General features: G+C 41.3%; 1 protein-coding gene across 11 annotated transcripts in view; it reads right to left on the bottom strand.

Moving 5' to 3' along the window:
* ABI1 (abl interactor 1) overlaps positions 1 to 18186 on the bottom strand; it is an 84071-nt gene that overhangs the window by 53970 nt on the left and 11915 nt on the right. For all 11 annotated transcript variants that reach the window (XM_064444841.1, XM_064444845.1, XM_064444840.1 and 8 more), the window contains exon 2: positions 5967 to 6134. In XM_064444841.1, the coding sequence (XP_064300911.1) occupies positions 5967 to 6134 (168 nt within the window). The remainder of the gene's footprint in view (positions 1 to 5966; positions 6135 to 18186) is intronic.

Raw genomic sequence — 18186 nt, forward strand, 5'->3', positions numbered from 1 at the left:
CTAATTCATGGATTATTTTTTTTTTAGTTCTAGAAGTTTCTAACTTTTAATGGTGACAAAAGATGCACTTTGTTTTGCTGAGGGTTATGCTTTCAGAACACAATTTTGTACTACTCCCTATTTCGCATTAGAGGAGAGCTTCAGATGCAGAAGAATACCTTAACACTGAATGTTTAAGGGGTGCAGTGTTTCCTGGTGCAAGTCATCGTTTCTTAAAAAGGAGTCTATTGCTTGCTCCATGCCTCAAGAGTCATGGATTTAAATACTGAGCTATTTAAAAACTGTTTATGCCTAGGGAAAAAAAAAGTAGTTGCTACACCCAGTACTGCAGCTGCTCTGACATTAATGTGAGCCCTGATCTGCTACATTTTTCAGTTTTGACACAGTAAACAAGAATGTCCCTGTCGACCTCTCTCTCCTCTGACGAATCTGGCTGTCCCATCTTCACTCTCTTGAAATTTGTGGGAGTGAAGCAGCAAAAAAAATTATCTTAAAGTACATGTTTAAGTATGCTCATTTCCAAGAGGAGGAGGGAAAGAGGGGAGAACAACCGAGAAACAGTTTGTCAAAAGAGCAAAATAACATAGGCCCAAATTTCTAGAGAAGCAGTTTTCTCTTGTCAAATATTCAAGCTATGAAGAGCTGAATTTTTAACTTCTCTGCTAAAAGACACTGGTTTTCAGAATGAAGGGAGGTATATGAGAAGATTTTTTAATTTTATTTTTTAAAGAATTAACTCATTGGCTCAGGGAGCCATGCAAGAATGATACAAATGAACAACAGGAGTTTAAACAGCAAACTAGAATTTCATTTAATACACACAGGAAAGAAACATAATGAAGCATAAACTGCATTCAGAGCACAAATATACAATGTCTTGCTTTGTCATCAGGGCACACAAAAAAAAATCCTGAGTTTATTTTGTTGCAGCACACCTTTACAGATGCTGAATTTTAAGGTCTTCATTCCTTCCCCTCCTCAACATGCAAGGTCCTTCCTGGTGGCTCACATTGCAGGCTGACCCTCAGCTTCTCCTTTCCCCTTTCACTGCCCAGTCCATGGATTTAGTTGTCTTCCCTAAAATTGCTACAAAAGAAAATACTACATATTCCAGGCACCTTAGCCTTCATATGCTATGAAGAAAGCAAAACACCTGGCTATTGCTGTTTAGTCTTCTTCAAGGAAAATTTCTTTTTGGTCACTGCAATCGAAGGCAATCTATACTATAGCAGAACTGCTGCTCTGCTGCTACCTCGCATTTGTGGATGGACAAGTCAGCAGTGATCGCTAGGAACCACATGTGGCTCAAGTCCTTCCTCCATTGCCTTTTTACACCAGTGTCCCATAAGGAAAGTTGAGATGGCACACCGTAACAGCACGGCACTTGGGCCGGCTGCTTTCACACCTTACGTCAAAACTAACTCAACTCCTACCTGCAATTTCCCTTCTAAGTATGGCCATTCTCAAGGCAAATAAAAAAACAAACTAAAGCACCGAATAGGAACTGACAGAAATATGCAATATAACTATGACTGCCAGAGAAAGTTTGTAGTAGGGAGTCTAGAGGTATATATAGAATCATTTAGGTTGGAAAAGACCTCTAAGATCAAGTCCAACTTAACACTGCCAAATCCACCACTAAACTATATCCCTAAGTGCCATGACTGCATGTCTTAAATACCTCAAGGGATGGTCACTCAACCACTTTCCCAGGAAGCCTGTTCCAATGCTTGACAACCCTGGTGGTGAAGAATTTTTTCCTAATATCCAATCTAAATCCCCCTGATGCAGCTTGAGGTGATTTCCTCTTGTCCAATTACTAGTGACCAAGGAGAAGAGACCAACACCCACTTTGCCACAACCTCTTTCCAGGCAGTTATAGAGAGCGATGAAGTCTCCCCTCAGCCTCCTTTTCTCCAGACTAAACAATTCCAGTTCCCTCAACTGCTCCTCAGAAGACTTGTTCTCTAGACCCTTCACCAAATTTGTTGCTCTTCTCCGGATGCACTTCAGCAACTTCGTGTCCTTCTTGCAGTGAAGGGCCCAAAACTGAACACAGTACTTGGCACTGGCGAGGCCGCACCTCGAGTACAAGGGCACGATCACTTCCCCACTCCTGCTGGCCACACTATTTCTGATACAAGCCAAGATGCTTTTGGCCTTCTTGGCCACGTGGGTACACTGACGGCTCATGTTCAGCCAGCTGTCTACCAACACCTCCAGGTCCTTTTCTGTCAGGCAGGTTCCAGCCACTTTTCCCCAAGCTTGAGATGTTGCATGGGGTTGTTGTGGCCCAAGTGCAGGAGCCGGTACTTGGCCTTGTTGAACCTCATACAATTGGCCTTGGCCCATCGAACCAGCCTGTCCAGGTCCCTCTGCAGAACCTTCCTACCGTCAAGCAGATCAACACTCCCGCCCAACTTGGCATCATCTACAAACTTACGGAGGGTGCACTCGATCCCCTTGTCCAGATCACTGAATGATATTAAGCAGAATCAGCCCCAACAGTGAGCCCTGGGGAACACCACTTGTGACTGGCCACCAACTGAACTTAACTCCAATCACCACCACTCTCTGGGCCCAGCCGCCTAGCCAGTTTTTTACCCAGTGAAAAGCACGCCTGTCCAAGCCACGTGCAAGCCAGTTTCTCTAGGACAATGCTGTGGGAGACAGTGTCAAAGGCTTTACTAAAGTCTAGGTAGACAACATCCACAGCCTCTTCCTCATCCACCAGGCAGGTCACCTTGTCATAGGAGGAGATCAGGTTAGTCAAGCAGGACCTGCCTTTCATAAACCCATGGTGACTGGGCCTGATCACCTGGTTGTCCTGTATGTGCCATGTGATGACACTCAGGATGATCGGCTCCATAACCTTCCCTGGCACTGAGGTCAGACTGACAGGCCTGTAGTTCCCTTGATCCTCCTCCTGGCCCTTCTTGTAGATGGGCATCACATTTGTGAACCTTAATGCCTTTAGTGAAACCTTGACACTCGTGTTGGTCCAAAGTATAGACTTATCTTCCCCCCCAGATCTTGACTAAGAGGACGAATAGGATCTCTTATTCTGGAAGGGTTTGCAAACTTCTCCAGAACAGTGTCAAGTCTCCGCTCTGCCATGTCAGAGAAGCTTGGAAAGGTCAAGTCAGCTAGGCAAAACTCAAAGTCAATATCAAGGGTTTAAGTCAAAAAGCTGAGCTGTATGTGGACAGCTCTGGAGTGTGGTAAACAATTATGTGGCAGGTCACTCCAGACCCACAAATTAGAGCTGAAAGACAGCTATGACTGTAGAAAATATAGATGCAGCTGGGCAGGTTTTTGCTCTGGCTGCTATGTAAAAGCCATTCCTGGAGCTGCTCACTGCCTCCGTGTGCTCAGAGCAGTGCTCCCTCACCACAGTGTGTGATTACTCATGTGAAGCCTCTCTGCTCTCAAGAAGGAACCAAAGTTGAATTAATTTTTTCCTATAAAAGCAAGCAAACTTTGCATCTGCAAAATTAAGCTCCAGTACAAGAATATAACACTCCACTCCATCACTTAACTTTTCATAAGTGCTTTTTCCAGTGAAGAAGGTACACAGCTAGGAAAAATACTGAGTGGCTACTAATCAAGATTAGCTATCCAGCTATTTAGCCTAGAGTCATTCTGGAAAACATGCACAGAGAACTGAAACACAGTAAGGGAACAGACACTGTCTGCAGATCAGAAAACTCACAGGACTTTCTTCCATAAAGAAAGGTGTTTTAACCAGAAAAACTATCAAATTGTACCTTATTTCACAGATATCTGTTCTACGTTGCAAAACCCCGAATTGAGTAATTGACTGGCAATGCCTCAGGTCTGTTTTCTAGGCAATATTTATTTCATGGAGAGGAATTCCATTCTGAGAATATGTTCATCTTCATGCTTTAGTGGCATGAAAATATTCATGACTGATACAAGCATAGGGAAAGACACTCTGGAGACCTCAGAGAATTTAGAAACAGCCTATCAAAGCAACTGCACAGCAGATTTAAGATACACAGCTGAAGCATTTGAACTGAAACATTTCAAAGCAAATAGCTAAGCTGGTGTGTGCGCATTACCTGTATCCAGTTTAACTCTACAAAATTAGTCTGCAGAGGTTCATTTAGAAGCAAGGATTAGTTTCAGGGAAGACCAACCAGGATAGAAACTACAAGCAACTGACCTTGCTAAACACTCCTCAAAAGCTCTACAAAGCACTGATTGTTCACGGTCTTTAGCAAACAGTTCATGTATCAGGTGACTCAACAGCTTTCAGCATAGTGCCTTCAATTCAAGCAGCAAAGTAGTACAGAGGGTTAACACCTTTTGTGCTAGTATCAAAAAATTTGGCTTTTTCCATGGTTATATCAGTGGGCCAATGATAATTTAATAATTGCTTCACACACACTGCAGCTCTCAAACACATAAGGAAAGATGTGCTCAGTGCAAAAGGGCATCCAATGCTTGAGAAAGCCTGTAGGTTCAGTCCTTTATCCAGTCATTTCTTCAGAGGTATCATAATTCTAGCATCAAGAAACCTCCGAATACTTGACAGAACAAGAAACTTATCTACAGCAATTGCACTTCCTCCTACTTTCCTGTTCCAGTGGCAGGTACTTTTTAAATATTTGATACAGCTTTTAACGCTATGCAGCTCTAAGCACATACTAACTTGTCAAGCCTTTTCGAAAGGTTTGTTACTAGGAGGGCTCTTTCACATGCACTGGAATCTTCCCCCTGCTGACATGCTTTCAGTGAAACACTGTGCTGCCCTTTAACAGAAAGATTTTAGAAGCCATAATTACTCTGAAAGAACAGTAAACAGGGGTCAGCAGGGCCTAGAGGGAGACAGACAGCAGAGGCCACGAGAAGCATTTTCTTTCAAGTATTTGGTCTAAGGTGTACTACTAACAGGGTACTGGCTGACTAATTAAGGTTTCAGATTCACCAGCTGCACTGAAGAACATTTGGGGTTGAACCCTCTGAAATTTGTTTATGAAATGTCTCAGGCATAGGACATAAAGCCCAGCAAAGATCCAACTGAATTTCAATAGGAGCACATGACAGAGCAGGCACTGGGACCTCAACAACTCCCTCAAGCCTACTTCAGAACAGCAATGTAAGGGTGAAATAACTGACTGGATTCTGTCCCTCCCTTCCTTGGCACTACTATGGCACACAGCTGATTATGCAATAAGCCACTTCCAGGTTCAACACAGAAGACATTTTTTGGCTGAGTTACCACACAATCAGACCAGCCCCAGATCAGATACAAGGCAGGCAGCAGCAACAACTTTCCCCCCCTCAGCAGCAGCCAGCTAATTTGAAGCTTCAGCCAAGGAACACAGGCTGCCACTGACAGGAACAGGCCTGTTCTTTCCCATCATCTATTTCCATGTCCTCCCTGCACCAACTCTAGCAATACTGCAGTCACAGTACAAGTTAGGTCAGCTCAGTCATACAACTGCCTTGGCTTGGAAAGAGTTTGGCTTGAGCAAGTTTGGCAGCACGTGAACCCCTCTCCCTCTCCACACAGCTCACGAAATTACGTCCTGCAAGGGTATGAAATCAAGTGACATTACTGCATTTGTTGCAAAGTTAAATAAAATACCACTGCTCATACAGTACTTCCATCTGGATTTCCTTCAGAAACAGAATCCTCCTCTCTACCCCTCCCTGAACTGCAGCTTCAGATCTTGGAATCTTAATAATTAACTCTTGCTTGAAACCAAACATAATCCCAGCACTTCTTGATAAAGGAATTGTTTTATTTCAGTCATAACCTCCATCATAAAGTAGCTTTCATAAATATTAAAAGGAAAAAGCATTACCATTTTCTATAACATTACTCAGAGAATTCCAAGAGCTCAACATAAACTATCCAGCTCAATAATATAAGAGACAAGATAATGTTTCTTCCGATGTTGTCAGTCCTCTATTTTAAAAAGATAAAAAAAGATTACCTGGGAGATATGGTTGATGGAGGACTCCATCCTCCGTAGCTGGGATGCTTGGATGTCCAGCAGTTGTAAGACATTGTTGGCCAGTGCATTGATCTGGTAAGCAACACTGGCTAGAGATTGAGTTGTGTAGGCTTTGGTCTCTTCTAATGCTTTCCTTTTATCTGGAGCCTGTAAAGCAAAAGAACAAGACATTTTCTTATGGCCAGGTAAAGAGTGGGGGTGGGAGAAAGACAGGAACAACAAAAAAAACCCCACAAACCTATATTCACAAGAATCTGTAGTCAAGAAGATTTGACTGTGCAGTCAAAGTACTCGATCTGCATTTACGTTTAAAAATTTCTCAGTAATAAGGAACAGATAAAGAACTTGAAAAATATTCAACCATAATAAAGTTACATGCCAAGAAACAATTCATTCAGTAGAAAAACCTACACTATTGTGATTCGTTGGAGTTCCTAAAGCCTGTCCAATCCTTCATTTCCGAAAAAGCTTCCAGTTCCCCAGAAACACTGAAACACAGCTTTTGCCATCTCTTAGGAGGTCATACAGCACAGGCCAATTAAAGACAGAAAAAGTATTTTCCCACAGTTGGGCATCCTCTACTGCACATGCCACCTACAAAGCCAACCCTCCTGCTACGCTGACTACTACTCCCACAGCCCAGGAGAAGGGCGAGTAGAGCATCAGGATGGCATGCACAGAGGGCTCCTCCTGCATACTGGAGTGTTTCTGAAATTATCCCGTCTCATACAAAATCTTAATAAACTTTCCTTGACAGCTGAGAAAGTTCATCATTGACTGAGAAGACACATATTTTGAGGTGTCAGAAAGGAGCACAGCTTCTACCCCACTGAAGGGCAAAAATATAACGAAAGGATCGCTTTCCTACTGAAATCACACTTTGCTGTGGTAAAGTCCTCAATCTGCCCTGAGGCACTGCTGCCTAGTCAGAGGGCAGGTTACTGTCCAAGATCAGCAAGCGCTTACATGACTTGAATCGCATGGCCCAAATAAGTCCCTTCTCACTGGCAGGATGGGAGGTACCAACACCACCTCCACCTGGAAAACACACATGCACCCCACCCTGAAGGGCTCTCTGTATCACAGCTCAGGAGCTGGCAGTGGAGGCCATGTACTTCATATATTACCCAACTTGCAACGTGCAGCTATCCAGAATTCTCTTTTCTTCCCTTTGTAGGAAAGGTGCACTGCATAAGGATTTGCAGTACATGATGACTCAGTGCTGGCATAGTTTCTTCCTCATTTTATTTATTTGTGGAATGGTCAGTTGATCTCCACAACCAAAAGGAAAGGTTCATATTAGTAGTCCCTTCCCACTAGACCTCTGTCTGTTTTTGTTGTTAGTTTCTTGGAATAACACTTGACACACATTGCATATACAGCAGTTAAAATATTAAACACAGAGTCAGGAAACAAAGAAATTCCATTAGCATTCAACTGAGCCCTGTGTTTTCCAGTTTCCATGCATTCATTCATTCTTAAATCCCACCTCTTATTTCTTCACCTCAATATTTTAGTTTAACATTCACAAGTGTTAAATCTACCTGAGTTAAAGTACAAAAAGATGTAACCGCTAGTAATGAATCCTTCTTGTGTCTCTTTCATTAAGGAGAAAACCAAAGAGCAAGCTATTCATATACATCATAAAGTTGCAGTATGACCTAAACACTGCAACACAAGCTATGCTAGGCTACCTTTTAATTACAGATTTTTTTAAACAAAGGTGAATTCCCCCCAGTCCAGGAAAGATGTTCATATGTATGAATAGTGTTCCTAGCAGTGTTTTGACACTTACTAGAACACTTGGTTGATGCCATCCTTCAAGCGGATTCACATACAGATGCCTTCTATAATGCGAAGCAGCAAGAACAGTTTAACGCAATCTGTTGCTAAAAGGTAAAACAGCTATTGCATGTGCTACGGCCACACAATGCAAGACTCCACTTTTTAGTATTTCCAAATGCAAACAAAGCTACCTTTCACCTAAAAAGAATATTGACATTTCTAGCTGTCAGAAAACATTAGTAAGAGACATTTTGCTTCTTCAGAAAACAAACTTTAGTGGTAGAAGATGTGTAAAACAACTACTAAACGTTCAAGAAGCAAGTTTCCAAAAGCATCCTGGCTTTCCAAAGAGGCATTTTAAACTTCAAACCATCACTAGCAGTGACTTTAAAAATACTGTCCTACTGAGCTGGAGCTTAAAGAAAACAACTGATGATTTATACTTGAACTTCTACCACTCTGGACAATGGTGAAAATTAAGGTAGCCACTTCAGTGATATCTGAAATAAAAGTTTTACTGAACTAGACACAGCCAATAAAGCAGCAGTCAACACAATTCTAACTATATGTAAACGCAAGTGTAGATCTGTAGTCTTTACTCAAGCAGTTTTCTTATGACAAAGTTCCAACTAAATAATGTTAGACTGAACACTAACAGGTTACAAGGCCACAGCACTCAGTAATAGTGTTGTCAAATGAGAAAACTTCAGTGTATAAAACGCTTCTTCTCTAATGATTTGTTGACCAAATGCCTTGCCCTCATTTTCTTAAGCACCTAACATTTTAGTTATTTGCTCATATGACTAGTTTGGCAGCAGGATTAGATTACCATAGTTGTGATGTGGAATGTATTTATTTCCTAGCAAAACAAGGTTACAAACATTTTCAAGCTTTGCAGACAATCCAGGCAATTTCAGTTTAACAGTTTAGATTAGAACTAACTTGACATATAGCCTTTTGCATTTTTTAATCAGACCTGCTGGCATCTTCAAGGTATAAGCTAAAGGCTTCATAGCCAGCAAAAGAGGGAGAGGAGAGAAGCCAAGAGCAAGCCAAGAGCTATGTAGCAGCAACAGGAGGAAGCAGGGATTTCCAATGTTCTTCAACTGTTACTTTCATCTCCCTCTAAACAAAACCTAAAAGCAGTGTAGAAGATAATGCACATGTTAACATACCTTCGCATACTTTAGTATAATACATGAGCACCTGTTAACTATTCAAGTTTAAAAGACAACACGAAGGCTCTCAACAGAATTGTTTTCCTAAGAGTTCAGAATTACTTTATGATCTCATATTAAAAGCTTCAAAGATACTGTTGTTTCTCTAGTAGTTCTTGATATACATGGAAGTTTGAGTGTCCTTTAGTAGCAAAGTGAATATTCTTTAAATCCAGAACATCACAGCTTTTGAAGTTTCACTATCAAAGTAAGCTCCCACCTGTATTTCCAGTTCACCCTTAACAGTCATGTTACTATGGCAAAACTGCAGTTCAAAATTGCTTTCGCATAACTAGGTTTAATACTAAAAAAAGAAAACTGCTCCTATAATCCTAGAGGATACATAAAGAGAAAGTTAAACTTGCATGGTATTCCACACTAAGTATCATGTACTTTTGTCAAATGCAAACTTGTAAACTTTTTAAGGAAGCTTTATTATACATAATTATTATAGTTAAGTCAAAATTGATTCATCACCCAAGCAACTGCCACAGTAAAAAGAGAGTAGGAGCTTATTTACTGATTCTTCAGTTCAGTAACATGCCAAGGTCAAATGATGAGAAACCTGTCCATCACTTGGCAGCTGATCTTTACAAGTTGCAGTCAATCATCTTTTTCTTTACCTCTGCAAACTGTCACCCGCATAGGCACACCCTCACAACAGGGTCTGTGCAGTGTTCAAGCCATCTGCTCTCCCAGCTTTCTCTCTCTCAGCTCATTTCCAAAAATCTTCTGGTTCATACAGCATGCAATTACACATACAACCTTCCTCCAAAAACCACATCAGCTCACACTGCAAAGCATCTTTGGAAGGCAAACCTTCTGTTGCAAGCACACCAATCCATACCCTTATTACCTGTTCTCCCTCTTTCCACTTCAGTTCCATTCACTGTGCTTGACACTCCCTGTAAGATAAATGCCCCACCAGAACTGGCTCCATTTGACAAAGGTCAGAAAGCAGCTCATCAGATCACACCAAGACTGGCTGGTCTAGCAGAAACAAATTAATTTGCCTCTTCAGTATGTTGCTCCACATTTTTCATCTTCAGCTGTTGGAATATTTGTAAAGTCAAGCACAGAAAAACCCACCCAGGATAAACTACCAACAGAGCACTGTCCTAAAGGATCCCAATAATCACTAAGCTAAACAGAGCTGTTAATTATTCAGTGTCCAATACCTGTTCAGATGCTTGGCATTCTGTTCAAGGGCTTGATCACTCTCAGCAATCAAGCTACAGGAACAGCTTTACACTCAGTTTTATACGCCTTTGGTGTTACTGCTAATGCACATTTAATAAATTCAACATTTATGTTTGCTTCACAAATAAACACAAGATAATTGTTTAGTTTTACATCTTGGTTGTCTTTTCGAAAAAGACTTCCACCTTTCATTAATTGGTTAAAAAGAAAATGAGGGTTACTACAATCAGTTGCCAATTAGATTTAGCAATCTCTATCACATATCACCAGAGAATGCAACTATGCCAAAGTCATCAATACATCCATTTGTATTCTCTTTTGTTCATGTTGTCATTTACCTATCTTTGATATTTACAGAATGCATACTTCCTGATAAGACAGACACTACATCTTAGGTTTCGAAGTTCTGCCTCCTTCACTAAGGTCTTGCTATTTCAGCTCAGAGATCTGGTCCCAAACTCAGAAATGAAATGTAAAAACAAAAAAACCCACACCAACCTAAAAAAACCCACACCACCAAAAACCCCAAACCACCCAACAACAACAAAAACCCCAAACAAAAAACACTCATCCAAAACTCAGCTTAAGTTTGCCACTATCTACAGCACCTCCTTTTTCAAGTCAACTGGAAATACTTTTATAGAATGCTGAAGATGTACATCCAGGCAGTGGCTTGGAGACTCCTAGGTATCAGCACTCAATCTCCCTGAGAACTAGCTAGGGACTCTCCAAGATGGAAAGAACAGATTTCTGAGAAGTGGCTTCCCCACTCAGGAAACAGGAGCACTCAAACCTCCCTAAAGCAAGAGCTTGTAACATTATGTGGAACTTCTGGACAAGCTTGAAATTGCTGGTTCACTGATCTGATAAGGCTTTTAAAAACTCAAACCTGGTCTTAAGGGCTTATTTGTTACTTCTGACTGCTAATGGCAAAAGGCTTGGGCATTTCTAAACTATTCACAATGTCTGTTCAGCTTAGACCAAGTATTCCACATCCAAGCCACAGTAGTGTGTTTCAATGGTTTAAATATGCCATACATGCTAGATAATGTTCACCTACTAAGCCAAAAGTCTAATTTACATTGAATATCAAGAACAGTAAATCTGAGATCACTGTAAATAACTAAGGAGCTATGTACTGAAATAAGTAGGTAGCCCATGGATACAGATTCCCCCTTATGCATAGCTCATGAAGCTTGTTAGACTGCTTTATAAACACGCTGCACCATGGTAGACTCCTTGGCTGTTACTGATACTTATTACATCAGAATATCAGTTCTAAATGAGAGAAGAAAGTAAAACTGGCAAGTCACAGCAGTAAGTGCCACAAGTTCCTATATTCTGAAGAAGTTTCAGGAGCCAACTACCTACCTGGAAGCCATCCAAGGAGATCTAAACAGACTGTGGTTATTACTAGCAGGTGTTCAGCAAGGAGCATTCAGGATTTCTCTCAACACAGATACAGCCTTAAGGGATATGTATCATTCCAGAGTGGCAGGGGAAGCCAAGGCTTCAAAATTTACAAATAGGGGTTGCTTACACTACATATGCCACCCAGGTAAGGACAGAGTATGAATCAGAATTGTCAACTTTCTCCTGGAACAGGCTTACCATGCTCATGCCATACCGTAATCGAATTGAAGAAACTCTCTCTGCAATGCATTAGGCTAGAGTTTACTTCAAGAGAATGATGCACTGAGTATTTCCCAACATCCACAGAGCTATACTCGGCCTGGTATTTACCTGCCTATCAGTTACAGACTGTTCCTTGCTGATCAGCACCTCAATCCCCCCACTGGAAAGCAAAGTAAGCCATCGGGAAAGTTAGTTCAGTAGTTTAAGTGCTCCCATAGCACCACAGATAAAACTTCAGAGGGTCACCAGTACACTTCATCTAATGTCTGTCTTCTGCCCCATCAGCCCCAGATCAGCCCCCAGCAGCATTCCTGTTACTGGAACCACCTGCTTTACCATTCATATCCTTACCATCATCGGTAAAAACAACTGTGGGAAATTTAAAAAGAAAGCATTTACCTGGGGACAAGGAACAGGAAGGGACCTAGTACAAGCACAGCCTGAAAACAGGGCAAACCCAGCCTCCATACTAAGGGGAGGTAAAGCCAAAAACCCACAAGTTCCAGAGCACAGGCAAATCTCAACTAAAATTCTGCATCACAAAGATCAGTACTACAATATGCGCCGTAGAAAAATGTTCGTGTTTTACTGAAGTGAGTTGCCATAACCTGTCATTTTGTTGTACTCTTCTACCATTGCTGAATTTGTGTGGGAGGTTGAAAGCTCAAGATTTTAACTACCCAATAGCTTACGAGCTATTAATAGCAACATATTGCAGTCACTGAACATGTCCACCTCCTGTCCAAGGCCTTCCCTCCAGGGGACTGGCAGTCGAGCCCTCACTGACAATGAAAACAAGAAATACTACAGACTATCCAACACACCTCTCTCTACACAGTGAGAGGTGGTGTCAAATAGAAGTATCAAAGCTCTGAACCACTTAAATAACTGGTTGATCCAGGAGCATGAAGGAATTTAAAGATGGGGGAGGCACAAAGGGATGCCTAACCATTCAGAATAGTTCTAAAACCCAAGATCCCTCTCACTACATTAACACCAAATTAAAACTGGGATGATGACATTCTTTCAAGCCCATGCAGTAAATAGTAATTCTCCCCATCTACTTAGGCAGAAATCCTCAACGAACACAGCCAGGCTAGCATCTGCAATTCAACTCAAGTGAACTTCCTTCCAGCATCCACAACAAAAAGGCCCATTGGTATGAAATAATACCATGTCTGTTGAGTTTCTCCAAGATAAGGTACAGTAACTCAGCTATACTAAATGCAGAGGAACAGGTAGAACTTGAAATCTCTTCTCCCCAGGTAAAGACCTTGCACAATAAAGCTGGCATTCATTCAAGGCACCAGATAAGGTGATCACCACCACAGCAACCACCACACCACAGCCCACAAGCAAGATTTCAGTCTGTTTCTTTTTAGAAACACTATCTTGACAAAAATCACTGACTGTTCTGTCTCAGGGAGCAAGACACGTACCAGATTACTGTAGTTTAACAAAACACATAGGACAGCATAACAAGCACTGCCTATAATTCACAAGCTCTGTTTCCAGCAGGCCCTTCCCCCAAATCCTGTACATGTTAGACAATCAGCTAGAAGCAAATCCTTCATTTCCATCAATAAGATTCCCCTGACCAGTCCTGAATAGCTTTGATAGCATATTAGCATTTCTATGGGCCAAGACCAATTTAGCCAATCTGCCTGCGTCCTTGCAGATTTTCTTTTACTTGAAAGTTGCTGTTCATTCTGTTGATTAAGAGTTTCAGTTTTCCTAATAGTTATATCTTTTGGAGAAGGCAGAAGGAGCAAGGTTTCTTCATTAAGGGGAGAAATTAATTCCAAAGGCGAGTTTAAGGGACATGCCTACATTTATATAAATACACACACATATACACACCCAAGAGCAGTAAAAGTGTATGAGTCTTGATAACAAAAAATGCAAGACGAATATGCATATTGATGTTTCTTAAAAAAAGATTCCCTTTCTCAGATACACTGATACAGGTTATCATCAGGTGCCATCCTGTTCCAACCTGTGTACACAGCAGAGAACCATGTCTTTGAGTTTAAGCTTCCAATAACTACCTTACACTCATACATGTTTGTTACTTAAGCTAAGACAAGTCCACAAGATGTAGCATTCACACCACTCTGACACAGACTTTAACAGGTCTGTAAAGGAGGGCAGAGGTAGCCTATAAAACCACCTTTTTTAAAAAAAAAAAAAGTAAATGACAAAAAATAAAAGCACAAACTTTGGAATTCCATTTTAATCCAGGCTGTGAACATTATAGCAAGAAACAAATCTATCCAATAGGAGAGTGATTTACAAAGCAATGCCGACACTGACAGATGGAGCCTGGGAAGATAGCGCCAGCTGCTCTGTTAGCAGCATTTTCTGCCCAATGGAGCAAACAGCATTCATGTTGGCTCTAGACTAGACCACTCCCCTTATTAAAAAACAAAATATATATAAATATTGTTGAAAGCACAATTTTCAGTTCTGCTGCCAAATCCAACAGAGATGTCACAGCAAACATATATGTTGGCACAATACATTGTTAGTGTCAGTTGTTATAGCCTGTGTATACAACCAAAATAACATGCGACATTGAACTAAGGTGACAGAAGCAGACATGCCCACATGTCATTTTCATAGAACCCTTGTACACTGAATTAGTAAGACTTCAAGACTGCATATGCACAGATGTTAAGAAATTTGGCCCAAGATATTTTCTGTGATTAATGTGATTTAGACAACACAAGCTCCCGGACAGAAACCACATCTTCCATTCCTGTAAAGTATTGCACAGTATTAGCAGGTACAGTTGCTTCAAAATTACTTTTAACTTCCTTGCGGTGCCTATGATTTGCCTTATGACATCAAACACACAAATTTCTTCAGAGCTGACACAAAGCAGGCTCTGGCATCAGAGACATCAGCCAGAGCTCCAAATACAGACTAATGCCACCCTCAGACTGTCAGCCAGGAAAAGAAACCCTTGACACTTCCACAACAGTCTTCATTCTTCAATACTAAGAAAGCTACCCAAGGCTTTGGTGCATATGACTATTTCAGCACGCTAGACAGCAGAAAATAGGGAATTAGAGAACCCACATTCCATTTGTTTCTTTATATGCTGTGTCTCAAATATTGATCTTTTGCTTTCTGTTTGTAATGGGGCTTGAAATTAAAACGGCTTTCTGCTTACTTTCTGAAGTGCCAGCACCCACCCACAAATTTTAGCTGATCTAGGAAGGACATTCTCACTGATAAGTCACAGACTACACCTTTTTTTTTGTGGTAATAGGAAGGAGACACTTTAGGATATTAAGGTAACTAATAAATGCTCTTCGTAATACAGTGGCAGTAACACAGAACCTAACTGGAGTGAAAATCTGGAACTGGGTAGATTTTCATGCCATACAAGCCTTTGAATCGAGACAGCTCAGAGTACCTATTTTGGGGCAAAGGTCTTCAGCTCATACTGTATGAAAAAGTTTATTTTCATAACATCAGTAACAATGGGTCCTTCTATGGATTTTATTTACCTCTTCAGTCTACTCTCAAGGACTGGTGAGTGCTCACACAGTCAAATGGTTTTTTTAATCTAATTGTTGACAAATCAAACTGAAGGAATAAGCCCAGAATACTACAATAGTCCTACATCTAAAGACAAGCAACATGCTAAAATTTGATGACCTTTTATAGGTGAGCTTCCAAGACTACCTTTCTTTCCAGATGCTTACTCTCTAGCCCTCCCTACCCTCTCTAGGCAGGCCTAGAATCATACCAGACAGCATTGAGCAAGTAAGATTAAGACAACAAGATTTAGCATAAATGATCAAATTACAGTGTCACCTCAGCATGTCCTGGTATGACAGATTACATGTCAACAGTGCTCTGATACCATAGGATGGGGTAACCTCAACTGCTGTTTGCAAGACAGCTGCACGCTGAATGTCAGCATCTGCAAAAGGGTTGGTCCAAAAGCAAGGAGGCCCAAAGCTATGCTCTGCACTGCAACAGCTTTCTCCACATGGAGACGTCAGAGATGTCACAGGACAGCAAAGCAGGGAGGGAAGTGGGGAAGGAGCCCTGTCCAGCCCCAGGAAGATTCTCAAGGCATGAAAATGTAGAGCCAAGAGTTACACGGGCCTTTTGACATCCAGCAAATATCTGGACTGCAAATGTTCTGAATTCAGGAAGAGTTCTCATGTTTAGGAAAGTTACTTCCAACACACAGCCGCTGCCCAGATTTTACAGTTCAGGCAGCTCCCAAACATCGCAGTATTTTTAAAGCAAAGATGACGAAAATGGCCATTACAGGGTCAAATTCTTTTCTCATACCATGTAGCACTACACTACTGACTAGTTAGCATCTTAAAGATCGATATACTCACTCCACCAGGAAACCATCCAAGGGCTTGCATGTATCTCACAACACTGGTGGAACACACTTAGACCAGAAATCAGTGGTTCCCAGTTTTGTAATCGCTTGCTTCCCAGCACAAGGCATACTCTCACATGGCACTCAGACTACGCAGTGATCTCGTGGCAATAAAGTAATGGACTGCAATACAAGGACTGATTGTTTTTAAAAGAACTTGCATGTAAGTGAAGAAAATCTGCCTAGTTTCTGTGATCACATAAACAGGTGCTAATATTGCTTAGACTTTTACGTACTCCTGGACCCAACTGTAAAATTTTTATCTGGTAGTGGTTGTAAGCACACTACATCCAGGTTTTTTTAAATAATTACTTTTTATTATGTTAAAATTTGAGCCTATAGTTAGCAACAGCATTCCAAAATAGTACATACATAAGCTCATTTGAATGCTGGGTTATTTCAACTGCAGCAAGTAGGAATTCAGCTCCTCAAAAAACCAAACACACACAACAGGACAAGACAGACGGCTCAGGAGAATGGAGGAGAGGGAGAGAGGAATGGCAAGCAATAATATACCATTGTTTCTTTCCCCCCAAAAAAGTGAACAGGACAGTAGGTAACAAAAAGTAAATAAATATGGTAATCTCCACATCCACCAACAGATAAAACTTAACTTACACAAACCAGCAGATGAGAGAAAGCAAGTTCTTTAATAGGAAATAGAGTGTCAAACTCAGGAGTGAGTGGGTTGTTTTGTTTTTTTTAAACAAAGCCCTTGGAGACACTGTTCCTGTGGTGTTAGTTAGCTCAACAGTAGTTCAAATGAAGCACCTAGAAATACAGCTGCAATGCCCCTGGAGGACACAATTACAACTAAGTTTTCTAATGCATGTTGAAGTTCTGCTGGTGTTTTGATGCTGCTCCTTCACATGATTTTAAAGACTGCATCCCTTTCATGTACAATGTTGAGGAGGGCAGCTTTAGGCAGATGCAGGAGGTGCAGTGAGGCATACAGGTGACAGCAATGCTTGCACTTCCATAAAACCAGACGCATAAGAATAGTCACATCCACATCACTCCCCGTCCCCAGTAGTAACACAACCCATGAACTATTCTATTTCAGCACTTGTAGTAGAGCCACCAGGACACCTTGCTACTATCTCAGCTGCAATCAGCTTGACAGATGACTGGCCTTATTACAACCACAGAGGAGCTGTGTTTTGAGAAACAGTCCTTTCACAACAGGAACGAGTCAGGCACTATTGGGCATCCACCCATACCCACACTGCTGTCTATCTGCATATCTGTGCACCCCAGAGGAGGCTGATCACCTGCCCCTATCTAGTTAAAACACGGGAGGCCGAGGGAGGACTCACACAACCATGGAGTGGCATGTGGGACAGCATATCTGGCATATCCAACTGCTTCAAAGCTTGGGATGGCCTCTCTATGCTGCAAGAGACACAGAAGCAGTAGTCCAAGCAAATTATATGCCAATTAAGTCTGCTGGCAAGGCTTAGCTACCAGAGATAAGATTCCTACTGTGATGCAAGCAGATGCAATCAAGCCCAAGACTGGAACAATTACATTTCACAAGCTCTGTTTGAAACTCTAATTTAAACCAGCAAGAAGTGGCTGTGTCAGTAGCAAAAAAGTTATACCCTACAAACAGGCTCTCATTTTTACCAAAGAATATACAGTATTTACAAGCAAATAAAGTCCTGCATGAATAAGGGGATGGAAAAGGAAGGACTTCTTTATACAAAAACAGCCTAAACACTAAAGATATGTCCAAAGCAAAACTGGAGACTGGTCTTTTTACCACCTCCGCTCCTAACCAGCTCTTACAAGAAGAATTGCTTTCCAGCTTCCCACCTAGTCTTTTTTTTTTTAAAAGGAAATTGGAAAGAAAAAAAAACAACAAAACTTTTCTGTTCAACCACCAGAGAAATTCATTTTCCTAGTCACAAAAAGACACTTTTCTTACCATTATGAATGGCCACATTTT

Source organism: Phalacrocorax carbo, chromosome 2, assembly GCF_963921805.1.
Source record: "Phalacrocorax carbo chromosome 2, bPhaCar2.1, whole genome shotgun sequence".
In the NCBI taxonomy this organism is placed as follows: Eukaryota; Metazoa; Chordata; class Aves; order Suliformes; family Phalacrocoracidae; genus Phalacrocorax; species Phalacrocorax carbo.